Source organism: Ranitomeya variabilis, chromosome 1, assembly GCF_051348905.1.
Source record: "Ranitomeya variabilis isolate aRanVar5 chromosome 1, aRanVar5.hap1, whole genome shotgun sequence".
NCBI lineage: Eukaryota > Metazoa > Chordata > Amphibia > Anura > Dendrobatidae > Ranitomeya > Ranitomeya variabilis.
The window spans coordinates 582,121,354-582,148,570 of NC_135232.1; the positions used below are offsets into that span (position 1 = coordinate 582,121,354).

At 45.3% G+C, this 27,217-nt stretch overlaps 1 protein-coding gene across 10 annotated transcripts in view; it reads left to right on the forward strand.

Moving 5' to 3' along the window:
* Positions 1-27,217, forward strand: part of LOC143805996 (uncharacterized) — a 73,658-nt gene that overhangs the window by 11,057 nt on the left and 35,384 nt on the right. For 9 of the 10 annotated variants that reach the window (XM_077286601.1, XM_077286348.1, XM_077285914.1 and 6 more), the window contains 5 exons: positions 4,754-4,855; positions 6,581-6,658; positions 15,704-15,760; positions 21,596-21,667; positions 21,814-21,963. In XM_077286601.1, coding sequence (XP_077142716.1) covers positions 4,754-4,855; positions 6,581-6,658; positions 15,704-15,760; positions 21,596-21,667; positions 21,814-21,963 — 459 coding nt within the window. The remainder of the gene's footprint in view (positions 1-4,753; positions 4,856-6,580; positions 6,659-15,703; positions 15,761-21,595; positions 21,668-21,813; positions 21,964-27,217) is intronic. The other variant, XM_077286434.1, reaches the window with a different exon arrangement.

Below are 27,217 nucleotides of genomic sequence, written 5' to 3' on the forward strand. Positions count from 1 at the left end.
TGTTGTGTTCGGGAGAGATTGGTGAACAAATAGTGGGGTGCATTTTTTGCTGGTACACCTCTTAAAAATAAAAAAATGAGCCTAAAATGACACCTTCATGTAAAAAATGCACTTTTTCCATTTTCTCAACCAAGTGTTTCCAACTACTGTGAAACACTGGTTGGGTCAAAGTGGTCACTATACCCCCTAAAAGATTCCTTGGGGGTGTAGTTTCCAAAATAGGGTCACTTTTTGGGGTTTCCACTGTGGGGGTACCTCAGGCAGCCTTCAAATGTGACATGGCCCCTTAGATTTCTTCCAGTGAATCCGCCACCCAAAAACCACATAGCGCTCCTTCCGTGTTGAGCTGTGCTGTGTGCCCATACTTTAGTTTACGAGTACATGTGGGGTGTTTCTATAAACTGCAGAATTAGGGTAACCAAGTTTGGGTTTGCCGTTAACCCTTGCTAGGTTGCAGGTAAAATTGGATTACAATGTAATATCTGGAAAAAAAATGAAATTTTGAAATTTCGCCTTCATTCTGCTAAAATTCCTGTGGAACACCTAAAGGGTTAACAGTTTTTAAAAATGAGTTTTGAACAGCTTGAGGGGTGTAGTTTGCAAAATGGGGTAATTTATGGGTGGTTTCTGTTATGTAAGCCCCTTAAAGTGACTTCAGAAGTGACTTGGTCCTTTGAAAAGTGGGTTTTGCTGTAAATGTGAAAAATTGCGCATAAAACTATAAGCCCTATTACGTCGTAAAACAATAAGGTTTCATTTTCAAAATGATGCCAATATGAAGTAAACATGTGGGGAGTGTAAATTAATAACTATTATGGGGGGTATCAGTATTTTTGTAAAAAGCAGAGAATTTCAAAGTTAAAAAATTGCCGATTTTTCCAAAATTTCCGAATATTTAGCATTTTTTTATATAGAAAGGTAAAATATATTGACTCCCATTTAGCACTGACGTGAAGTACAATATGTCACGAGAAAACAATCTCAGAATGGCTTGGATAGGTGAAAGCGTTCCAAAGTTATTAGCCCATGAAGTGGCACAGGTCAGATTGGCTTAGGCACTTGGGTACAAATAGGCCTAGGGCTGAAGGGGTTAATAAGCTACGTATATGTAAGGGCTATCATATCAAAAAATAAACTACAGACATGCATCTACCTAAAAATACCAAAGAAAATTAGTCACTCCGGGTGGTACCGATATCTGGCCCGGCTCATGGACTAGATGAGGTGGGACTGGAGACTAGAGAAGGCCTGCAGAAAAGGATGGCCCCGCATCGACCCCCGTCACCAGAGGATTATTCTGATATGCCCCCGCTGGAGGATTTGGATCCGTGGGAGCTGTCGATGGGGCATCCTTCGCCTGCGCGGTCCCCAGCCCGTGTGCCTCCCCCAGGGGAAAGGAGTGACGCTGGAGGGGTCACCCCAGGTAGGGGTACTGAGTGCCGCGACCCCCAGGGAGACTGCCTCACCTCTGCAACAGACCCGGCCGCCGCTGTGGCCACTGGTGCCCCAGCATTCCTGCCGCCTGATCCCAAGAAACCGAGAGGACCAGACATGGGGCCCTTCCCTTGGGGAGAGTACAGGAATCACCTGATTGCGGAGTTCCAGCGGGAAGTGGAGCGGGAGGCGCGTGGTGAGCTGCTGGAGGGCTCCCTGCCGAAGTGGGGCGTCGTAATTGTTTACCTGCCCCAGACAGGAAAAGGCTTCGTGCAGGAGATTGGAACAGCTCTGAGAGTCCGCATCATCCGGGATGAAGTGGAGCCCTGCCTGTGTGGAGACGGCGCCAAGTCCTTCCTGAAGCCGGGGGATGTGGTCACATATCGCCGGCACCTAAAGGGGAGCAGCTGGTGGGCCCGGGATATGCAGCGCTGCACAGCCGTTCTGGCGGTATCCCGAACCGAGGGGGAGGAGCTTGCCGCTGAAGCCGCTGCTGCCGCCGCCGCCGCCAGCATCATCCATCGACCCACGCAGACCCTCATCGCAGCGCACGACCTGGTCGTGCAGAAGACCCGAACCCACGGGGTACACCTGGCCGCGGGAGTAAACTTGGAGTCCAGCCTATCCGGGCCACAGAAAGCCACCTGCCAGGTAAAGCCTCGGTGGGAGCTGCCAGAAACTGAGTAGTGAGTAAGCATTAATGATTGTAAATAGTTCCTTGTTTTTCTCTGCTATTTTGCTGCTAAAACCCGTCTCGGGTTACTCTTAAAGGGATCCCTTTGTTGACCCGGGATCCCTATTGTTTTTGTTTGTTTTCTACTTTTTGCACAAGTTATCCAGAACTGCTGAATCATGAACAATGCATGATACAAACTCCTTGTATATAGTTTGCACCTTCTTAAAGGTACTCTCTACTGGTTTTACATAAAAGACGGACTCTTTGCGAAGATACGGTTCTTGGAACTTGCACTGGAGTCCTTGCTGCATACGGACTTGCAGCTTGAAAAGTTGTACTACCTCATAGAGACTTGGTCCCCTCTTAAAGGGGATGTTCGCATCCTGCACTTATGAACAGTGTTGCCTTAAGATGGTTGAATGGCAATAATGTCTTGAAAAGAAAGTATTGATGATGTTGATATGTGAAAGTTAAATGTAACCAACTAGTTGATTGTAAGAAATGTTCAATAATGTTAATAGAAGAATGAGGACAGGAAGTGATCCCGTAGGGGTTAGTAGTGAGTCCTCCTAGGAGCCATATAGAGATGGCTCAGTGATCCTAAACTGAAAGAAAAATGATATGTTCTATACTGTGTATAGTAGTGGAAGGACAGTAGGCTCGGGCGGAAAGGAGCGGTCCTGTAACAGAAAGGAGAGGCAGTAGGTCTGGAGCGGTTAGGACAGGCGGTCCTGCAGATTTAAAGAAGGAGAATGCATAAAAGTTAATTAGCCTTATATGTGATATAAGAAGGTCTTTAGTGGATTTAGCGAGTATGTCCTTAAAGGCAAAGTTGGATTATTGTTCAAAAATTTTGCACTTAGTAGAATACCCGGTTGGGTAAGAAAAGTTATTTATAGTAAAGTTATTTAAAAAGTATTTAACCATGCTTGTAACGTTCAAGTGTCCTCATCTCCCATAAAGGGAAGCTCTGTTAAAAAGTTTACTTGTACTTGCATTTTAAAAAATTGTATGTCTTTTTGCTGACATGTATTGTTGTTTTCTTCCCAGTCCAGGAGTACTGGATTTAACCGGGGGGGAGTGCAGCGCCCCAGAGTCCTGGTCGTTGCAGTACTATGGCTCCGCCGCTAAGGGGGGCTATGGTACGTCTGATGGCACTGAAGGAGTTCATCTGACCAGGTATCACAGACACCAATACATTTCACAGTCTGGCCTCCAGGGGGAGCTAAGGGTACTATTCATTAGGCCACTCCTCACAGTCTGGTAAAACTGGGGGTTAGGCAGGAAGTTAGAGAGAACGCTGACTGGGTTGGAACCCGGCAACACCTTGTGGCAGAGGGTGTTGTAGGGGAAGATTCGGTAGGGTCCCTGTCAGGGGTGGGATCCTGACAGAGGCCTGGCAAACAGAGAGAAAGCTACGGGACCGCGCCTGCACTTCATAGCGGCGGTGCCCTAAGAAAGGACAAGAAGCGAGGTATATTGTGCTGAGTGAGAAACGAGATCAACGCAACAGGGAGAAATACCAGTAGGAGTCGTGCTGTTAGACCGAGGCAACATCCTACTGAGGCGTAACTAACCGGTGGCCGGAACGCCGAGGAAGTACAGAGCTCTAAGCATTACTTCAAACCAACGGCAGGACAGAGAGCTATAGGCTGGCTGTCTCACCTACATCACCTACGCAGACATAGGGGGCAACTTGTGGAGAGGGGCGACTCTAGGGTCCCGGAAGAGCTCCGAGCCTTCCCGTCATACGGGTGCGTCCTACCATAAGATCTGGGGGACGAGATTAAGAAGAACATCAGAATCGAGTTGTTGTGAGGGAACACGAGAAACAGACACAACAGTTGTGGGGTACTATCCCGTAAGCACAGCAGGGGAGGACCACAACACACAAACGCTAGAAGGAAGGCACAGATTTCAACCTGCAACGGGAACTCTGGAGGTGCCATCGGACCGGCCGGACTTGCGCAGCCCGGTTAACCGTATTCTGGACTGAGGACCCAGAAGCCTTCAGTAAAGAGGTAAAGAGACTGCAACCTGGTGTCCTCGTTATTTACTGCACCGCACCACTACCACCACCACCACCATCCACATCTATTATTGCACGCCCCCTCAGCAGGGTCACGGACCGGGTCTAGCCACCGTGACAACCCCAGAGCAGAGACTCAAGAGGCCCGGTACCGGGTACCCCTCGGCCCTGCGGCAGTGGGGGCGCTACATATATATATGTATATATATATATATATATATATATAAAGTAAAAAAATATATGAATACCATAACTGACATTTTTCATTGCTACATATATATAGTTCAAGTTTGGTATTGTAGCAAGCATACAACCCTGGAGAATAATAATGAATATCTTAAAGGTGTTGACCAAAATTAGAAAAACTCTGCTGCTTTTTTCCCAAAAACAGCGCCATTCTTGACCATGGGTTGTATCTGGTACTGCTGGTCAGCCTTATTGTAGTGAAGAGGGGGGCTGACTTGTGATGCTGCATACAACCTGTGAATAGGTGTGGCCCTGTTGTTTATTTTTGCTATCACACAACCTCTTTAATTTCGAGGGTTCGGCCATACGTGACCATGACTGTAGCTTATGATGCATTTTGATTATTCTTCTTATTCCCTACGGCTCAGACGTTCAGGTGAAGACTGACATCATACACTATCAGCCTCTGAAATTTGTTATACCCCTTATGGATAGCGATGAAGAAGATGAGAACAAAGAACTGGATGGTGGTAAATTTGTTATTTTTTACTCAAAAATTTTAAACTGTTTATGATCTCCCAAACCATTAGGGAGCAAAGTACATTTCTGGGGTATTTTAATATTCATACTTTTAAAGAGTTTTTTGACCCATAAAACATGTCAGTGGGTTTGCGTCTAAATTCTTTAAAATTTTAATATAAGTATACACTTACTGCGGACTGCAATAAACCAATGAGACAAGAAGAATGTGAATAGCTCAACAGGACAGCACCTCTGCAGCAGGTTATAACAGGCAGAGAGGTAGCAAGTCACAACAGCCAGGGGGCAGCAAGTCATAACAGCCAGAGGGGCAGCAGGTCATAACAGCCAAGGGGACAGCAGGTCGTAACAGCTGAGGAACAGCATTCCATAACAGCCAGAGAAGTAGCAAGCCACAACAGCAAGGGGGCAGCAAGTCATAACAGCCAGAGAGACAGCACGTCATACAGTCAGAAGGGCAGCAGGTCATAAAAAGAAGAGGGGTAGCAAGTGATAACAGCCAAAGAGGCAGCAGGTAATAACAGAGAGAGGGGCAGCAGGTCATAACAGCTAGAGGGGCAGCAGGTCATAACAGCCAAAGGAGCAGGAGGTCATAACAGCCAGAGGAGTTTTACTAACTATTAAATATGCTTGTCATGAAGGAGGGAGGAGTAATTCTGAAACTGCAGCAGTTATCAGAAGTGGCATTTAGTGTGAAATTGAAGAAACAGATCATTATATTAGTTTGTGTCAGGCTATTTATAATGGTTGTTTTTTGCAAAAAGTAGAAAATGTGTACATTTTTCTAATAAAGCAATCTACACATAAAAAGTTGAGAACCTTTTATGCAAGAAGTTTTCTACTGTATTACAGAAGCATTGGTGAAGTAATAAGTAATCACGGGGTCACATAGCATAACATGGGACAAAACTTGCCTACTCGCAAACACTGAGCAGTTGGATGTGAAACGCTTATAGGTATTCAGGATTCCATTCTGATCCCTATTTTAATGTCCTTTTTGAACGGTCTCCTAATGGTCTGCATTAAATTTTCCATTTTACATCCTCAGAGGTGGAGCCTCTTGGTTGATATGTCAACAGCTGTGGAAACCACACCCCTGAGGAGCACCTATATATATATATGAGCCCAGTGGCTCAGTGGTTAGCACTGCAGCCTTGCAGCGCTGGAGTCCTGGGTTCAAATGCCACCAAGGACAACATCTGCAAGGAGTTTGTATGTTCTCCCCGTGTTTGGGTCGGTTTCCTCTGGGTACTCCAGTTTCCTCCCACATTCCAAAGACATACTGATGGAGAATGTAGAATGTGAGCCCCATCGAGGACAGCAATTTAAAGTGCTGCAGAATATGTTAGTGCTATATAAAAAAGATTATTATTAATAATTTTTTATAAGTTTGTTATTTTAGTCACTTACATAGCGCCATTAATTGCACAATACTTTACAGACATTATCATCACTGTCCCCATTGGGGCTCACAATCTGGATTCCCTATCAGTTTGTCTTTGGAGTCTCGGAGCACACCAGAGTACCTGGAGGAAACCCACACAAACACGGGGAGAACATACTAACTCCTTGCAGATGTTGTCCTTGGTTGGATTTGCACCATGCCCCGATTGTTGCCTTTTGAGCACCTTATTTTTAAACTGTTTGACCCTATAATTGCTCTCAGCCCTTAGCTTTATATTGCACTGGTTATCATATTTTATTATAATCTATAGTCAAAAGGGAAGAAAGAGTTAAGACCAAAGAAGAAGAAGAGGAGGAAAAAGCCATACTTGCAGTTTGTCGTTCAGCAGGTAGTTATATAGATATTCAGGGTTAGAGGAAGCTAAGCTATGGAAGCCATCAAATATATGCAATCAGTAATAAAATGTACCCACTTGGTCAGTATGTCATATCAGGGGACATTGCATACTTTACCATGGAAAGTTATCTCATCATACTAAAATATAGCATCCCTGGGGGCTAGGGATCACCGTAATTCCCTCTTTTTCTTTATACAAGTAATAGCGATATCAGAGTTAAGTGTTAATAATATTCATGGTGGTCTTGATTCTGTTGTTGACACTTCACTAGTTGCCAAACTGAGGGGTTGTGGAAGGTATTGATGATAATATCCACGGTGATCTTGTGGTTATTAAATACTATCCCTGAGGCCTAGCGCTCCAAATTTCAGAGTTAGGAAACTGGTTAATATTCATCATGATCTTGAGGTTAATACATAATATCCTGGTGAGTAGTGGTCCAAGTTTCAGATTCAGGTCATAAACTAATATCCATGGCAATGTTAAGTTGCATTAATTACCCTGGTGTCTAGTGACCCAGGTTTCAGATTGAGGTCACTAGTTAATATCCACCATCTCAAGGTTAATAAATAATATTTCTTATGCCTAGTGGTCTAGTTTTAAGATTCAAGCCACAGGCTAAAATCCCTGGTGGTCTTAGGTTTAATAGATGATATTCCTAGTGCCACATAGTCCAAGTTTCAGATTCAGTTAACACACTTTTGGTGGTCTATAGCTTAATAAATATTATTCATCCAAATTTCAGAGTATTTTCACAGTCTAAAATCCATGGTGGACAGTAAGTTAATGAATAATAACCCTGGTGCTGTAAAGTGGTGTGGAGCAGTAGTCATGACGAGCTGCTGTCCAGTTGCGCACTGGCACTTTACAAATGTGTCCCAGTGTGCTGTAAACTGTGGGGTACGACTTCTCTTCAGTCCTCTCTTCGTCCTGGACGACTCCCAAGCCCACGGACTCTGTCAGCCTCAGGGATTTCATGTCCACCTCGGCAGTGCACACGGGACTAGCCATCACCTTCCATCTGTGCATGTCCTGTCCATGTTCCACTGTACGCCAGAGGACACAATGTGTCCGGCAGCCCGTATGCCAGACTTTGGGCTCTGGACGTGACAGGAGCGACCGCTCGGGATCCCAGTAATGCCTCCCACTGCTTGGAACAAGAGACACATGCTGCCCCTAACAGCCCCCTGCATCTGAACTTGACCTTCACTATGCATTTCTCTAACTCCTCCTAATTCTTACTGCCAGCAAGTACCCCCTTTTTCATTAAGACTAGTTCCCATCCATTGGGCTAGTTCTATCAATAGCTATTTCCTATACCTTCCTATCCTATGGACTAAACCTATTGTACCTTTCCCATGTCCTATGCTGTTGCTAAACCACTTACTATATAAACTGTACTTATGTTCTCCTAAGCTTATCTAGTACTATACACTACTCACATTATATATTAACTCTTCAAATGCTGTACATTGCCATAATACCTTACATAAGATGACTATAGCTATTTAATGTAAAACCACATGACACTATTTACACAGCGCAATTGTTGTCTACAAGACAGGAACATGGTAACACAGTCCTGATCCCTACAGTGCATCATGGTTCATTTTCAGATGCAGGTCACATGCTGATGGCTATAATGGTCTTGAAGTTAACAAATAATTTCCCTGGTATCTAGTGGACAACCAAATTATAGAGTCCAATATCCATGGGGGTCTTGACTTTCATAGATAATAGCCCTGGTACCTTGTGGTCAACGTTTCAGATTCAGGTCACATGCAGGGATGAGCGAAACAGATCGGACAAATTCAAAAATCGCCGACTTTCGGCGAAGTCGGGTTTCATGAAACCCGACCCGATCCTAGTGTGGGATCGACCATGCGGTCAGCGATCAGCGCGCCAAAGTCGCGTTTTTTATGACGCTTTCAGCGCCATTTTTCAGCCAATGAAGTAGGACGCAGACTGTGGGCAAGTTGATGACATAGGTCTCGGTCCCCACCATCTTAGAGAAGGGCATGACAGTGATTGGCTTGCTTTCTGCGGCGTCACAGGGGGTATAAAGGGGCGTGCACGCCGACCACCATCTTACTTCTGCTGATCTGAGCGTAGGGAGAGGTTGCTGCAGCTTCATCAGAAGAAGGGCTATAGTTAGGGAGGGGAGATTAACCCCCAAACTGCTTGTGCTGTAGCGATTTCCACTGTCCAACACCACCTTTTTTTTGCAGGGACAGTGGAGCCTATATTTTTGTGCATCAGCTCTGTAGCTTATTAGGCTGCCTTATAAGGCTCCCTGATAGCTGCATTGCTGTTTGCACGCTGCTGTGCAAACCAACTGCATTTTTAAAAGCAAAAATCCTGTTGCTCCTTTCTGCACAGATATCTTGTTTATTTGTCCACACTTTTGTGTGCAGCAGTCCTTTTTATTGCTGCCATACTTGTCCTGAGATCATTGTAGGGAGATTGAAATTGTACTACAGTCCTTGTATTTTTTCATATATCTTCCAGCCACTTTCTGCCACTTACATTGTGTTGTGTTACACACTGGACCTGAGTTTTGGTTCAGTCTCCCCCCCAAAAAAGGGAGATTCAAATTCTCACAAAGTGGATATATTTCAGTCCTGTTAGTTTGTCGTATATCAGCCAGCCACTTGCTGCCACTTACATTGCGTTGTTTTATACACTGGGCCTGAGTTTTGGTTCAGTCTCCCCCCCAAAAAAGGGAGATTCAAATTCTCACAAAGTGGATATATTTTAGTCCTTTTAGTTTGTCGTATATCAGCCACTTGCTGCCACTTACATTGCGTTGTTTTATACACTGGGCCTGAGTTTTGGTTCAGTCTCCCAAAAAAAAAAAGGGAGACTCAAATTCTCACAGTGGATATATTTCAGTCCTGTTAGTTTGTCGTATATCAGCCAGCCACTTGCTGCCACTTACATTGTGTTGTTTTATACACTGGGCCTGAGTTTTGATTCAGTTTCCCCCCAAAAAAGGGAGATTCAAATTCTCACAAAGTGGATATATTTCAGTCCTGTTAGTTTGTCGTATATCAGCCAGCCACTTGCTGCCACTTACATTGCGTTGTTTTATATGCTGGGCCTGACTTTTGGTTCAGTCTCCAAAAAAAAAAGGGAGATTTAAAAACTGTTTATATACACCTTCTACCTTGTTTTACAGTAGCATATAACGGTTTTTATTTTGGTTAGATTTTCCAAAAAATGAGGAAGTCTGGTGGAAGAGCCCGTGGGCGTAGGTTGCCAGCTGGTACTGATGGTGGTGGTGGTGCATCTGGTGGTAGTGGCAAAAGCACGATAGCACCTAAGGCTGGAGGTGTTGAGCCAGCGTCATCGTCTGGCTACACAAGGCCTCGAAGGCTCCCTTATCTGGGGGTAGGAAAACAGCTTTTAAAGCCGGAGCAGCAGGAAAAAGTTTTGGCTTTCCGTGGTGACTCAGCCTCTAGCTCTTTCGCCTCCTCTTCAGAAAGTTCAAAATATAAAAGCAGCAAGTTGTCAGTGGATGCTTCTGGTCAGGAACAAGACGTTTCCTTGTGTCCTTCACCCAAACCAAAAGTGAAGGATGCATCAGGCGACACTACAGGTTACTCCATGGAGCTCTTTACACATACTGTGCCTGGGTTAGAAAGGGAAATTGTTAACTGCCAATTACAAGATGAATCGGACATGGAGTGCACAGATGCACAGCCACAGCTAGATTATTATGTTGTTCCATTGACTCAAGATCACTACATTGCCCTCGCAGTGTACTGAGCCAGAATCTGACCCTGATGAGACTATGGTGCCCCGTCCCGAACGCTATAGCACCTTACACAGTGACACAGAGGAAGGTGCACATGACATTGAAGAGGAGGTGATAGATGACCCGGTTGTTGACCCAGATTGGCAGCCATTGGGGGAAGAGGGTGCTGCTGCCAATAGCTCAGAAGCGGAGGGGGATGATCCGCAGCAGCCATCTACATCTCAACAGCTGTCATCTGGCAGGCCCGTATCAGGCCAAAAACGTTTGTCAAAAACAAAAACAGTTTTAGGACACCGTGGCCATCCGGTGAAAGTAGCACAGCGTGCAATGCCTGAAACGGTATTCCATAGTAGGAAGAGTGTAGTGTGGCAATTTATTAACCAAGATTCGTATGATCAGTGCAAAGTTATCTGTAAGAAATGCTCAAATACCTTTAGCAGAGGGAAGAATCTTAAAAATTTAAATACAACGTGCATGCTTAGACATTTAACCAGCATGCACTTGCAAGCCTGGACTAACTACCAAACGTCCCGTACCGTTGGTGCACCTTCTCAGAATGAAGGTAGTCAGCAACGCTACATTGCTTCCCTCACTGTAAGCCCACCGGTTAGGACACCACCAGCAGCAAATGTGGAGGTATCGTCGCAAGGCCAAAGCAGTCAGGGAATCACAAGGTTCTTGGTAGGAAACACTGTATGTAGGCCAACATCAAGAATACCATCACCAACCCTCTCTCAATCTGCCATGTCCACCACCCCCACCGCTAGTTCCACCATATGCAGCTCTCCAGTCCAGCTCACCCTACAAGAGACTCTCGTTAGGAAAAGAAAGTACTCATCCTCTCATCCGCGTACACAGGGTTTGAACGCCCACATTGCTAGACTAATCTCGTTAGAGATGATGCCCTACCGGTTGGTTGAAAGCGAAGCTTTCAAAGCCCTGATGGCCTACCCAGTACCACGCTATGACCTACCCAGTCGGCACTTCTTTGTGAGAAAAGCCATTCCAGCCCTCCACCAACATGTCAAAGACCGCATTGTCCATGCACTGAGGCAATCAGTCAGTGGAAAGGTGCACCTAACAACAGATGCATGGACCAGTAGGCATGGCCAGGGACGTTACGTGTCCATCACGGCGCACTGGGTTAATGTGGTGGATGCAGGGTCCACGGGGGACAGCCATAGTAGGACAGTTCTGCCTAGCCCACGGTCTAGGAAACAGTTGGCTGTAAGCGTTCGCCACCCCTCCTCCTCCTCCTACAGAAGCAAAAGCTCGTCCACAGAGCGCAGTAGCACGACCACTCCATCCGCAGCTGCCAGTGTTGCACACGAGGTGTCCCATTATTGAACAGCTAGTGGTAAGCGTCAGCAGGCTGTGTTACAAATGAAGTGTTTGGGCGACAACAGACACACCGCGGAAGTACTAGCCGAGTACTTGCAGCAACAAACGCAGTCATGGCTGGGCAGTGTACATCTTGAGGCAGACAAGGTAGTCAGTGATAACGGGAGGAATTTTATGGCTGCCATAGCCCTTTCAGAACTGAAACACATACCTTGCCTGGCTCACACCTTGAACCTAGTGGTGCAGTGCTTCCTTAAAAATGATCCGGGGTTACCAGCCCTGCTCCTGAAGGTGCGAAGACTTTGCTCGCACATCCGCCGGTCGCCCGTACACTCCAGCCATATGCAGAACCATCAGCGATCGCTGAATCTTCCCCAGCACCGCCTAATAATCGACGTTGCAACAAGGTGGAACTCCACACTGCACATGGTTCAGAGGCTGTGCGAACAGAGGCGTGTTGTAATTAATTTGTGGGAGGATACACATACACGGGCAGGCACTTGGATGGCAGACATGGAGTTGTCTGGTGTGCAGTGGTCGAAGCTACAAGACCTCTGTCAAGTCCTTCAGTGTTTTGAGGAATGCACATGGCTGGTAAGTGCAGATGACGCCATCATAAGCATGAGCATCCCACTAATGCGTCTGCTGATGCAAAGTTTGATGCACATTAAGGAGCAGGCGTCTGCAGCCGAGGAGGAGGGAAGCCTTGATGACAGTCAGCTATTGTCTGCTCAGGGAACTCTCCTGCACGAGGTGGCGGACGAAGAGGAGGAGGAGGATGATGGGGATGAATATTTATGGGAGGAGGATGCTTCTCAGGGAGCAATAGAAACTGGTGGCGTTGCAAGGTCAGGTACAGGATTTTTGCGGGACACAAGTGATGTTGATTTGCAAGAAAGTGCTCCTCAACCCAGCACAAGCAGTGAATTGACACCTGGAACATTGGCCCACATGGCTCAGTATGCCTTGCGTATCCTAAAAAGGGACCCCCGCATTATCAAAATGATGACCGATGACAATTACTGGTTGGCCTGCCTCCTGGATCCACGATATAAAGGAAAATTACAAAATATCATGCCACATGAGAACCTTGAGCAAATATTGGCTACCAAACAAGCAACTCTTGTAGACCGTTTGGTTCAGGCATTCCCAGCACACAGCGGCGGTGATGGTTCTCACATGAGCCATAGGGGGCAACATGGCAGAGCTGTTAGAGGTGCACAAATCAGAAGTAGCATTGGACAGAGGGGTTTTATGACCAGGGTGTGGAGTGATTTCGCAATGACTGCTGACACGACAGGTACTGCTGCATCGATTCAAAGTGACAGGAGACAGCATTTGTCCAGTATGGTTACGAGCTACTTTTCCTCCCTTATCGATGTTCTCCCTCACACGTCATTCCCCTTTGATTACTGGGCATCTAAAATAGACACCTGGCCTGAATTGGCAGAATATGCATTACAGGAGCTCGCTTGCCCTGCTGCTAGTGTGCTATCAGAAAGAGTCTTCAGTGCTGCTGGTTCAATACTGACCGAAAAAAGGACACGTCTGGCTACCCGAAATGTTGATGATCTAACCTTCATTAAAATGAACCAATCATGGATTTCAAATTATTTTGCCCCACCTTCCCCTGCTGACACGTAGCTTGCCTGAAAAATGTCTTGCTTTTGGCCTCCTTTTACTGACTTCTCCAATTCCTCCATTTGCAGCTGCTGAATGTCCACCATAGGCCATTTTTATACCTCCCTAAATGGGCTGACTCCACCCACAGGGCCGTGGTCACCACCTGGTGCAAGCACCCGTGCGAGTGCCGTTTGCCTGGACAGGTGGGTGTGCCCACTCTCGGGCGACAGCACTGGCACAGGGTCCCTCATAGTACAATGAAGTGTCTCTGACGGTGGTGGTGCACAACCAACGTCAGACACACCGTCGTAATATGAGGGGCCCTGTGCCAGTACCACCGCTCACGAGAGAGTGTTCCCCCCCAGCTCGAACAGTGCTCTACCACTTGCAATACTTACCTCTCCCTGCTCCACCACTGTGTAGTCTGTGCTGTTAAATCCTTCAATGGCACTGCCAATACAAATTTGTTGAAATGATAGATGATCGTTAAAATATACAGGGGCCCTGGCCTCCATTTAGACCAGTTAATACTTTGCGCCTACTACCACTGTCTGCTACTCAGCAGAGGAGCCCACCCCTGTACCTAGCTATGCCACCTGTTTATTTATGAACAATTTTTTTTTGGCCTACTTTATTATTTGGGCCTACTAACTGTGTCTGCCACTCATTACAGTTGTCCCCCACTGAACAAAGCAATGCCGCCTGTTTAGTCCTGTTACCAATTTTGAACCGCATTTAGCCCACTTTATTATTTGGGCCTACTAACTCTGTCTGCCAATCCTTACAGTTGTCCTCCACTGAACAAAGCAATGCTGCCTGTTTAGTCCTGTTACCAATTTTGAACTGCATTTAGCCCACTTTATTATTTGGGCCTACTAACTGCATCTGCCACTCCTTACAGTTGTCCTCCACTGAACAAAGCAATGCTGCCTGTTTAGTCCTGTTACCAATTTTGAACTGCATTTAGCCCACTTTATTATTTGGGCCTACTAACTGTGTCTGTCACTCATTACAGTTGTCCTCCGGTGAACAAAGCAATGCCGCCTGTTTAGCCCTGCTACCAATTTTGAACTACATTTAGGCTACTTTATTATTTGAGCCTACTAACTGTGTCTGCCACTCATTACAGTTGTCCTCCACTGAACAAAGCAATGCCGCCTGTTTAGTCCTGTTACCACATTTGAACTACATTTAGGCTACTTTATTATTTGGGCCTACTAACTGTGTCTGCCACTCATTGCAGTTGTCCTCCACTGAACAAAGCAATGCCGCCTGTTTAGTCCTGTTACCAATGTTGAACTGCATTTAGGCTACTTTATTATTTGGGCCTACTAACTGTGTCTGCCACTCATTACAGTTGTCCTCCACTGAACAAAGCAATGCCACCTGTTAAGTCCTGTTACCACATTTGAACTGCATTTAGCCCACTTTATTATTTGGGCCTATATCTGTGTTTCCTCCTCATCCCGCCCATTGCCCAGCCACTGCTAGATGAGTCTGCTGGTACATTGACCCAGACCACTACATCCCCTTGCACTCTACACAGCCAGAATCTGACCCTGCTGAAAGTCAGGTTCCCCTTCCCGCATACTATACCACCTTACAAAGAGGGACAAAGAGGAAGGTGCAGATGAAAGTGCAGGTTCCTTCATCAGGTGGGGGGGCATACTCATTGGCGACGTCACTGGCACAGGGCCCCTCATGGTATGCAAAAGTGTCTCTGCCGGTGGGAAGCACCACCCGCCATCAAACACAGAGCCGTACTATGAGGGGCCCTGTGCCAGTGCCAATGCCAACGAGTGGGCCCCCCCTGCTTGCTCTCCCTGCTCCACCACCGTGACGTATTCCGCGTTTCCTGGGCCCACGAAAATCTTGAGCCAGCCCTACCCCCCACAACTTTAGCCAAATGACCCCCCAGTTTTCAATGCCTAACTATTATTATAAAGTAAATTAAGATTGACAAGCTTAAGTAATAAGAATTGATGTTTTTGGCATTAAAATGGGCACTGTAGGTGTTTTCCTGTCCTCCACTCACTTTGATTCCCCATTGACTTGCATTGGTTTTCGTGTTTCAGTCGGCCCCCGACTTTGCGCAATAATCGGCCGAATTCACCCGACCCGACTTTTGACAAAGTCGGGTTTTGCGAAACCCGACTCGATCCAAAAAAAGTAAAAGTCGCTCAACTCTAGTCACATGCTAACAGCTATGGTGGTCTCGAGGTTAACAAATAATATACCTGGTGTTTAGTAGTTTCATGGTCTAATATCCATGATGGTCTTGAGTTTAACTCTAGTGGTTCAACTTTCTGTTTTAGGAGACTTATATAAGCTCTGCGAAGACAATGAAAGGCATGAAGGCGAGACTCCTGAAGGTAGATTGAGTCGCCCGTTAGGGCAGTGGGGATACTCGGGACCAGGTTCGGTTGCAACTAAAGGGGTGGTCACAGTGACTGCGACCTGGTCCGTGGCCATGGATGCCCAATTAAAAGGGGAAAGGTCTTTTAGGGGAGTTGTAATAAAGTTTGCATTCCTGATGCCACCTGTGGAACCCGACGCTGCTGAAAGGGTTCCTCTGGGGTGTTGTTATTGCAGCATAGATAGTGACGCTTCCCACAGGTGAAGCGGGATCTCCAGGGCACCCAGTGTGTTTGGCAGGGATGGTGGATGCCGGCAAATAAACGGAGGACACAGATTGTAACGTCTTTACCTGGTTTACTGATGGTAGCAGGCCACAATCCAGGGTACCAAGAACAGGTGGTGATATGGTCCAGCCGGCCTGGAGGCAAAGGTGGACCCCTCTCCCAGGTGAGTTCCATAAGCTTTCCTACTCGCGCTCGTATGCGAGGTCCCTGCTGCCTGTAACTTGCTGGCAAAGTCCTCTCTCTCCTGTCCTGGGACAACTACCCGTATGGTGGGCAGTGTGAGCCTTTTTATTAGGTCTCTATGATGCCCCTGGCTCCAAGTGTACTGCTGCACTTTCAGGTGTGAGTGCGGGCAGATTACATAATGTCCTATGCCCTCCAGTTCTGCTGTGAGACCTGGAGTACAACACAGCCTTGGGCTCCCGGTGCCCGGTTCCTGCGCTTCGGCTCAGAGGGTGCCCAGTCAGAGTTCCCCTCCAAGCTCTTTCCTGCTCCTATGCTCCATTCCTCTGATGCTCACTACAATTCAACCCTCCAGGTTATCTTCCTTTCCTGGAGCTGCAGCTCACACGTGGCTGGATGGCCCCACTGTCTCTGCTCTCAGTCCTCACTCTTCCACTGTCTACCACAGAGTGCACTCATTCCTCCTCCAGACCAGAATGCTTAAAGCTGGGGAGGCTCCCCTGAATCTGGGTTCAGAGCTCCCCCTTCTGGCCTGGATTCAGAATGTGTTGCATGTAGGTGTGTTACCTGGTAAAGGGAATACTCCTTGCCTCCAAGCATGATATCTCCCTCCCCGAAAGGAAGGCAGCATCACTGTAACAATTGGTTACCTGGGGTGTTACAAGATTGTTTTTTTAAATATTGCATGTATGGAGTTGATGGCAGGACATGCAGCAGCGCTGAGCTTGCATTGGTGGCACAGTGTAGCAGACCTGACACAATGATGTCCAATTAATCACAGAATAGCATTGCTAAACAGCAGAGACTGATGTAGCAGAACTGAAAGCACAGAATACCAGAGCTGAACAGCAGAGATTGATGTAGCTGTAGTGGAAACACAGAATAGGAGAGCTCAGCAGCAGAAACTGATGTATTGTAGCAGTATTAAATAGCAGACTTGGACAGCAGAGGCTAATGTTGCAGTATTGGAAGCACAGAATAGCAGAGGTGAACTGTAGAGACTAATGTACTGGAAGCATAGAATAGCAGAGCTGAACAGCAGAGACTGATGCAGCAATATTAGTGCCACAGATTAGCTGAAAGATAGAGACTGGTAAAGAAAAGCTAGTAACACAAAATAGCAGAGTTGATTAGCAGAGACTGATGTAGCAGTACTGGAAGCATACAATAGCAGAGGTGAACAGCAGAGACTGATGCAGCACTATTAGTGCCACAGATTAGCTGAAAAACAGAGACTGGTAAAACAGAGCTGGTAGCACAGAACAGCAGAGTTGAATGGTAGAGACTGATGCAGCAGTACTGAAAACAGAGATTACCTGGAAAGCAGAGACTAACTTTGCATTACTGGAAGCACAGAACAGCAGAGCTGAACAGAAGAGACTAATGTAGCAGTACTGAAAGGGCAGAATAGCAGAATTGAATATTAGTGATTGATGCTGCAGTCCTGGAAGCACAGATTAGCTGAAACATGGAGACTAATGTAACAGTACTGGAAGCACAGAATTTCAGGGCTGAACAGCAGAGACTGATGCAGCACTATTAAGGTACCGTCACATTAAGTGACGCTGCACCGATATAGACAACGATGCCGATCGCTGCAGCATCGCTGTTTCGTCGTTGTGTGGTCGCTGGAGAGCTGTCACACAGACAGCTCTCCAGCGACCAACGATGCCGAAGTCCCCGGGTAACCAGGGTAAACATCGGGTTACTAAGCGCAGGGCCACGCTTAGTAACCCGATGTTTACCCTGGTTACCAGTGTAAATGTAAAAAAAAAAAAAAAACACTACATACTTACATTTCGGTGTCTGTCGCGTCCCCCGGCGTCCGCTTCCCTGCACTGTGTAAGCGCCTGCCCTAAAGCAGAGCGGTGACGTCACCGCTGTGCTCTGCTTTACGGCCGGCCGGCGCTGACACAGTGCAGGGAAGCGGACGCCGGGGGGACGTGACAGACACCGGAATGTTAGTATGTAGTGTTTGGTTTTTTTTACATTTACACTGGTAACCAGGGTAATCATCGGGTTACTAAGCGCGGCCCTGCGCTTAGTAACCCGATGTTTACCCTGGTTACCAGTGAAGACATCGCTGAATCCGCGTCACACACGCCGATTCAGCGATGTCAGCGGGTGATCCAGCGACGAAATAAGGTGCTGGCCTTCTAGCTCCGACCAACGATGTCACAGCAGGATCCTGATCGCTGCTGCGTGTCAAACACAACGATATCACTATCCAGGATGCTGCAACGTCACGGATCGCTATCGTTATCGTTGTTAAGTTGTTCAGTGTGAAGGTACCTTTAGAGCCACAGATTAGATGAAAGATAGAGACTGGTAAAACAGAGCTGGGAGCACAAAACAGAAGAGTTGAATGGTAGAGACTGATGCAGCAGTACTGCAAGCACAGATTAGGCCCCTTTCACACATCAGTTTTTAGCCATCAGTCGCAATCCGTCGAATTTTGAAAAAAACGGATCCGGCAACTGATGCCGCCGGATCCATTTTCTTCTCATAGACTTGTATTAGCAACTGATTGCGATGGATGGCCTCACTTTTCATCTGTCATTGGTCGATCTGTCGAAAATTGTCTGTCCGGTGGCCGGAGACAACAGACAAAGTAACTTTTTTTGTGTCCGTCAAAAAACGGATCCGTCGCCGTCCGTCGTTTGCTAGAATGGAAGCCTATGGCGCCGGATCCGTCAAATGATGGAATCCGGCAATGGATTTTGTTTTTTTAAACTGAGCATGCTCTGGGATGCTTTAGGATCCAATTAGCTGGCTCAGCTAAACAGCTAAAGTTGTTTCAAAACTCGACGGATTGCAACTGATGGCAAAAAACTGATGTGTGAATGGAGCCTTAGCTGAAACTATTGTAGCAGTACTGGAAGCACAGACTAGCAGGGCTGAAAAGCAGAGACTGATGCAGCAGTATTGGAGCCACATATTAGCTCAAAAGTGAAGAATCAGAGCGGCTGATGCAGAGAGATGGTTCCCAGCTTTATGTAGTGGCAAGACTAAGACACCAATTGCCTGAATACTTAAGAGGACTGAGGACCATAAGGACTGGGAAGTGGGAAGGTGACGTCATAGATGCCCTTTGGTTGTCACAGCAGAAGAGCAGACAGCCATTGAGGGGGTCACAAAGTCAGTAGAGAATAACTTCTTGGTTGAAAAGCACATGTCTGGTTACTGGGATATTTAGGAAGTAATGGAGGAGGATGGGTAGTACAGGTCACTAGGTGGTTGAGGTCATACATATATACACATATACAGCTCTGGCAAAAACTAAGAGACCACTGCAACATTTTCAGTTTGTCTGATTTTTCTCTTTATAGGCATATTTCTGAGTAAAATGTAAATTGTTCATCTATCTATATAATCATCTAAGGCTGCCGTCACACTAGCAGTATTTGATCAGTATTTTACATCAGTATTTGTAAGCCAAAACCAGGAGTGGATGATAAATGCAGAAGTTGTGCATGTGTTTCTGTTATACTTTTCCTCTATTTGTTCCACTCCTGGTTTTGGCTTACAAATACTGATGTAACATACTGACCAAATACTGCTAGTGTGACGGCAGCCTCAGGGTCACTTCCATCTGTTTGTCTATCTGTCACGGAAATCCTGGGTCGCTGATTGGTTGCTGCCGGCGGCCGCGACCAATCAGCGACAGGCACAGTCCGGCCGTGAATTCGCCCTTCCCTACTCCCCTCCAGTCAGTGCCCCTTCCCTACTGCTCTCCAGTCAGCGCCCACATAGCGTTAACAGACTGCGTTACACCGCGGCATAACGCGGTGTAACACAGTCCGTTAAGGCTGCTATTAACCCTGTGTGACCAACTTTTTACTATTGATGTTGCCTATGCAGCATTAATAGTAAAAAGATCTAATGTTAAAAATAATAATAAAAAAAAAATTATTATATTCTCACCTACCGGCGCCTTTCCCGCTCCTCGCCACACTCCGGTCCCAAGAATCCATTGCGGCAATGACCGGAGATAACGTAGTGGTCTCGCGAGACCGCTACATCATCACGTGTTATTGCCGTAAAGCATTCTTGGGACCGGAGCATCGCGAGGAGTATCGCTAAAGGCCTGGGCTGGATCCAGGGGGCCGCCGGAAGGTGAGTATATAACTATTTTTTATTTAAATTCTTTTTTTAACAGGGATATGGTGTCCACATTGCTATATACTATGTGGGCTGTGTTAGATACTACGTGGGCTGTGTTATATACTGCATGGCCTGTGTTATATACTGCGTGGCCTGTGTTATATACTATGTCTCTGTGCTATATACTACGTGGGCTGTGCTATATACTATGTGGCTGTGCAATATACTAAGTGGCTGGGCAATATACTACGTGGCTGTGCTATATATTACGTGGCTGTGTTATATACTACTTGGGCTGTGTTATATACTGCGTGGCCTGTGTTATACACTACGTCTCTGTGCTATATACTACGCGGACTGTGCTATATACTACATGGCTGTGCTATATACTACGTGGCTGGGCAATATACTACGTGGCTGTGCTATATACTATGTAGTTGTGTTATATACTTTGTGGGCTGTGTTATATACTACGTGGGCTGTGTTATATACTGCGTGGGCTGTGTTATATACTGCGTTGTCTGTGTTATACACTACGTGGGCTGTGTTATATACTGCGTGGGCTGTGTTATATACTGCGTGGGCTGTGCTATATACTACTTTACATATTCTAGAATACCCGATGCATTGGAATCGGGCCACCATCTAGTTTATTCTATAAACTTCTAACAACATGTCTCCGAATTTCCAAGCAATAAATTTTGAATTTTTTTTTTCCTGAAAAGGAGAAATGGTCAAAATAACAAAAAAATGCATGCTTTCAGACCTCAAACAATGCAAAAAAAAACAAGTTCATAATTATTTAGAAACAACAATACTAATGTTTTAACTCAGGAAGAGTTCAGAAATCAATATTCTGTGGAATAACCATGATTTTTAATCACTGCTTTCATGTATCTTTGCATGCTTTCCTCCAGTCTTTCACACTGCTTTTGGCGCAAAAATGTAAGCAGTTCTTTGTTTGATGGCTTGTGACTATCCATCATGCTCTTGATTACATTCCAGAGGTGTTCAATGGGGTTCAGGTCTGGAGATTGGGCTGCCCATGACAGGGTTTTGATGTGGTGGTCTCTTAATTTTTGCCAGAGCTGTATGAGAGAATTAACATTAACACCACTGCATGCTTATGGTGTGAGTATAAATGCCCACATGACAGCACACATTAATAAAATTGGAAGCAAGAAGCAAAAAAACTGTTTCAAGACGCTACAGTAATTTAATATAGCAATAATCATTTGACAAATATGTTCACAGGGTGATTAATTTTTTTCTTGACAGGAGGTGATAACCCGAGACAGGAGGCCCCTAACATTGGAGAAAAGAAAAAATCAGCGCCCTCATGTGAAAAAGGTACTCGGGGTTCATTATCTAACTTTTCAGCTTTTAACACTTTTATAGGTTATTTATAGGTTGGGGCACTTTCTACATTTCCTCTAGTATTAGCTGTTATATATTATATACACAATCACGACTTATTAGTCCCTCAAATTTCACAGGAAATGGAGAGAGAAAATCAGCTGACAATCATACCGCTCCTGTACACGACAATGGAAGTGACCCTGACAAGAACTCACCAAAGCCTCATGAGTCACCATCCAAACACGAGACATCCACCTACTGGAAGGGGCACCAGCACTTCTATAGAGGTATGAGATGAGGAATCACACTACACTATATAGAGAAAAGTATGTGCACCCATCAACATTTCATCTGCAGGGGCTTTTCTCACCTCCCAATCTACATCCATAGAGATTATTATGGAGTCACCCCTTGGAGATAGAACAGCTCCTGCTTTTATGGGAAGGTTTTCTACAAGATTTTGTGGAACATTTTGCCCTTTCATCCAAAAGAGTACTTATGAGGTGAGACACTAATTTTGAGAGGACGCCAGTCTCACAATCTCGTTCTAGTTCATCCCAAAGGTATTGGATGAGGATGAGGCCCTGGCTCCGTGCAGCCGCTCATGTTCTTCCACAAAACTCCCCCAACCATGTCTGTATTGACCTTATAGGGAACAGAAAAGTGCCGTCTTCAAATTGTTCCCACAAAGTTGTCAAAACTGTCTTGTTTGCTGAAATATGGTGGCTTTACACCAGTCAATCTGACGATCGGCATTGTGCTTGGTGATGTACCGCTGCATGCAGCTTCTCAGCCATGAATCTCCTGGCTGGGGCGCAGTGTCAGTTTAATACCAGAAGAGGTGTAGTGTCATGCACAGTTTGGGAAAGACTAAGTGCAACACGAAGGGGTGAGGGGAAGGGAGCCAAACACTAGGGAAGAGGGGAGTGGGGACCCCTAGGCAGATCCAAAGTCACCCTGTCTGCCTTAAAGGTCCCTATATAGGTTCTGCACCTATCACCGAGCAGGAACCTAATCCCTGCCTGACCCTGGCAATAAGCCCTGCTTAGGGAAGGACTGGTCAATCCCCACTACTGTACAACTAAAGACAGATGGGATAGACAAATAAGGGGGAACACTTAACTGGAGTAGACTCAAAGAGATAGCACAGACACCTTCAAATAGCACAAAAGAGGAAGATAGCAGACTGCTATAGCTCCAAGCATTAACAGGTGGGGATGGAAATATCACCGGCAATTCACAGCAGCAGGCTGGGAGTCTATAAACACCCAGGTCCAGGTATGTCAATTAGAGCTGGAGAAAGGTTGCCACTGGGTCAAAGAGTCAGAAGGGTTAAGAAGGTGTCTACAAAATCAAATGCAGAGACCTTCTACAGCTAGATGCAGTGCGACTGTCTGCAGCTCCTGACACATTCATGACATGTAGATGCTGCAAATATTGAGTTAGCAGAGCGGTGGTGACTTTTCTGTCTTCTGCTCCTCAGCACTAGGTGCCACTGCCCTGTAACATTACGGGTCTCCTCTTTGAGGCTGAGTTGCTGCAGTTACTTAAACTTCTCAATAATATCACTCACAGATGATGGGGAAGATTTAGGAGGGAAGAAATATCACGAACAGACTTGTTACACCGGTGGCTCTAAATTCAGGACTGCACCACCAGCCGCTCTGTTAAATGGTAGGAAAGGCAGACAGCATAGTGGAGGGCTGGAGGTTATACAGCGGGGGCAAGGGGATGGATGCTATACACTGGGGGCTATGGTCCAATGGATACAGAGAGGGTGGGGGGACGGATGTTGTTCACCAGGGGCTAGAGGCCAAATATTATACACTGGGGCATGGGCGATGGATGTTATACAACTAAAGAAGGGATGCGGCTATGTCTTATATACCAGGGGAAAGGGGCCAGATGTAATACACCAGGGACGAATGTTATACACGGGGAGTAAGTGGAGCCAGATGTTATACACTGATGGCAGTGGGCAGGGCTGGCATCACCACCCGGCGCACCCGGGCAAGTGCCAGAGCCCTGAACGAACGGGGAGGCTCACTCGCTGTCGGGGACACCAGCACACTATTGAGCACATGAGTTGGGTCCGGGCCCCTCTCAAATACTCCTCTTTCTCTTTTCCATGCTGTTCCGGTCTCTTCAGTGTTTTCTGACTCTCAGTGACGTCTCAGGGCAGATGGCTCCCTTATGTCACTACAGTGCCCTCTGTGCCGAGCACTGCAGAGTCAGAAGATTCAGAGGCGTCCACAGTAGTGAGGAATGAGGAGAGGTGATTATTTGATTATTTATATTTTTTGTATTTATGCAATGAAAAAATAGAAAAGAATGCGGCAACACTCACCAGACCTGTGATAGAGACTTGTCCTTTTTATTGAAGCAATGTGAACATATCTTCACGGCACGGGGGAGACAACGGCAAGTGAGGTGAGCGGGGAGAGGACGACGGCCGTTTCACGCCAACACCGGCGCTTCCACGGGTCCACACTGAGGGGAAGTGACGCCCAGGGAGGTAAGTGTGAAACACCGCCCTCCCATCGTAACTTACCCCAATCAGCGTGAGCGACATCAGGTGCAAATTAAAATACTAATTAAAAACATACATATAAATATAAAACAGGGATAAATACATAAAACACAATATGTCTTCACCCTGAAGGTAGCTGAGTCCACCGGAATATAAATCTCGCAAGCATATAATCATTTCTATTCACGCTGAGATTATTCGGTATACATATTTATGACAGAGAAATATTATTTCTAACGATTTTTACCAATATTTGGGCAAATTTCGATACGAGAATACCAAGTAACTATAATTGAACACCGTACACCCATCAGTTTGTCTATATCTACGGCCTGCTAACGAGAAATGCATATATAAATATATAGTAACAGGGCCGAACTGTTATATTGCATTTAAGCTTGTTATCCATTAATCAAAGATCAAAAATGTTGTAATTATTATACCCATATGTTTCACAAAAACACTGACATGTCTATTTTCTCATTTAAACCAGCTGGACCTGTAGCTTTAGTCTTCATAATCCATTTAGCTTCCTGCTGGAGTAATAATTTTTGTAAGTCTCCTCCTTGTTTAGGCAACAAGACTTTCTCAATGCCTGCGAAAGTTAATACATTGGGATTACCTCCATGACATTCCTGGATATGTTGGATTAACCTGGGAACGCCTTTTCCAGAATCTATTGATTTATAGTGTTCCCTAAAACGGACGTAAAGTTTTCTTATCGTTTTCCCAATGTAAAACCTTTTGCAGGGACAGAAAACCACGTACACTACATAATCTGTTTTACATGTGATCAATTGTTTGACACTATGTCTGCATGGGCCAATATTCAAAATAGCATCCTGGATGTGGAAGTCACAAAAACGACATTGTCCACATCGATGGTTCCCTTTCGGGGTCATCCGTTCTAACCAAGTGGTTTTGTTGTCAACTATACGATTTCTGACTAGTACATCCCTTACTCTTTTACTTCGTCTATTGGAAATCAGGGGTCCGCCGGCAGCTATACCGGCCAGATCCCTGTCTCTCTCCAAGATGTGCCAGTGTTTCCTTATTACGGATCTGATTTCTCTGTCCATAGAACTATATTGGAAACAAAAATTGAAACGTTTAGATGGACTATGTCTGGCATGTGTAGTGTTGGAATGGATATTAACCTGTTCAACAGCGTTTATTAGGATGTGCTCTGGGTATCCTCTGTCACGAAATCGTTGACACAATTCTTGTGATTGTTCATGAAAACCACTAGAGGTGTTATTTATTCTCTTGGTTCTCAATAACTGGCTATAGGGCAATGACTTTTTCACATGGGGGGGATGGAAACTGTCAAAATGTAAAAGTGAATTAATAGCCGTCGGTTTCCGAAAAATGGACGTACATAGCTTATTGTTCTGAATATTAATTGCCACATCCAAAAATTCTAATTTCTCGCCGCCAAAATTCGAAGTAAAGGACATACCCATAGTGTTTTTTGTATTCAGAAAATCAACAAATTGAACAAATTCAGTCTCAGTTCCATCCCATATCAAGAACACATCGTCAACATATCTTAGATATGCTCTGATGTGTTCAAGATAGATGTTTAGACTAAAGCTACAGGTCCAGCTGGTTTAAATGAGAAAATAGACATGTCAGTGTTTTTGTGAAACATATGGGTATAATAATTACAACATTTTTGATCTTTGATTAATGGATAACAAGCCTAAATGCAATATAACAGTTCGGCCCTGTTACTATATATTTATATATGCATTTCTCGTTAGCAGGCCGTAGATATAGACAAACTGATGGGTGTACGGTGTTCAATTATAGTTACTTGGTATTCTCGTATCGAAATTTGCCCAAATATTGGTAAAAATCGTTAGAAATAATATTTCTCTGTCATAAATATGTATACCGAATAATCTCAGCGTGAATAGAAATGATTATATGCTTGCGAGATTTATATTCCGGTGGACTCAGCTACCTTCAGGGTGAAGACATATTGTGTTTTATGTATTTATCCCTGTTTTATATTTATATGTATGTTTTTAATTAGTATTTTAATTTGCACCTGATGTCGCTCACGCTGATTGGGGTAAGTTACGATGGGAGGGCGGTGTTTCACACTTACCTCCCTGGGCGTCACTTCCCCTCAGTGTGGACCCGTGGAAGCGCCGGTGTTGGCGTGAAACGGCCGTCGTCCTCTCCCCGCTCACCTCACTTGCCGTTGTCTCCCCCGTGCCGTGAAGATATGTTCACATTGCTTCAATAAAAAGGACAAGTCTGTATCACAGGTCTGGTGAGTGTTGCCGCATTCTTTTCTATTTTTTCATTGCATATCATTGTCTCCTTTCTGGATGCGAGCACCTCCTGGATATATTGGGCTCTTCATGTGAATTCTGAATTCCACGATTTATCTCGCATATGAGGCAGTGCTGCTATACTTTTTTCTTCCAAGATTGTGCATTTTTTGTATTTATACCTACAGTTGTGTGAAAAAGTGTTTGCCCCTTCCTGATTTCCTATTCTTTTGCATGTTTATTAGGCCTTTATTATTAAGGGAAAAGAAATCCAAACCTACAGATCCCTGTGTGAAAAAGTAATTGCCCCCTAATCCTAATAACTGGTTGGCCCACCCATAGCAGATTCAATTGCAATCAAGCATTTGCAATAACTGGCAATGAGTCTTTTGCTCTGGAGAATTTTTTCACACAGGACCCTGTAGGTTTGTATTTCTTTTTCCCTTAATTTAACAACCTTCATTTATAAACTACATTTTGTGGTTACTTGTGTTATCTTTGCCTAACATTTAGATTTGTTGGGTGATCTGAAACATTTAAGTGTGAGAAATATGGAAAAGAATAGGAAATCAGGAGGGGGGAAACACTTTTTCACACAACTGTATGTGTCCCCAAAATAGAGCAAAGCACTTCATCAACAATGAAAATACATAAATCTGTGACCAAATAGTCGCAGATAAAGAAGAGATATACAATAATATAAAATATTCCATTTTTATTTAAATGTAT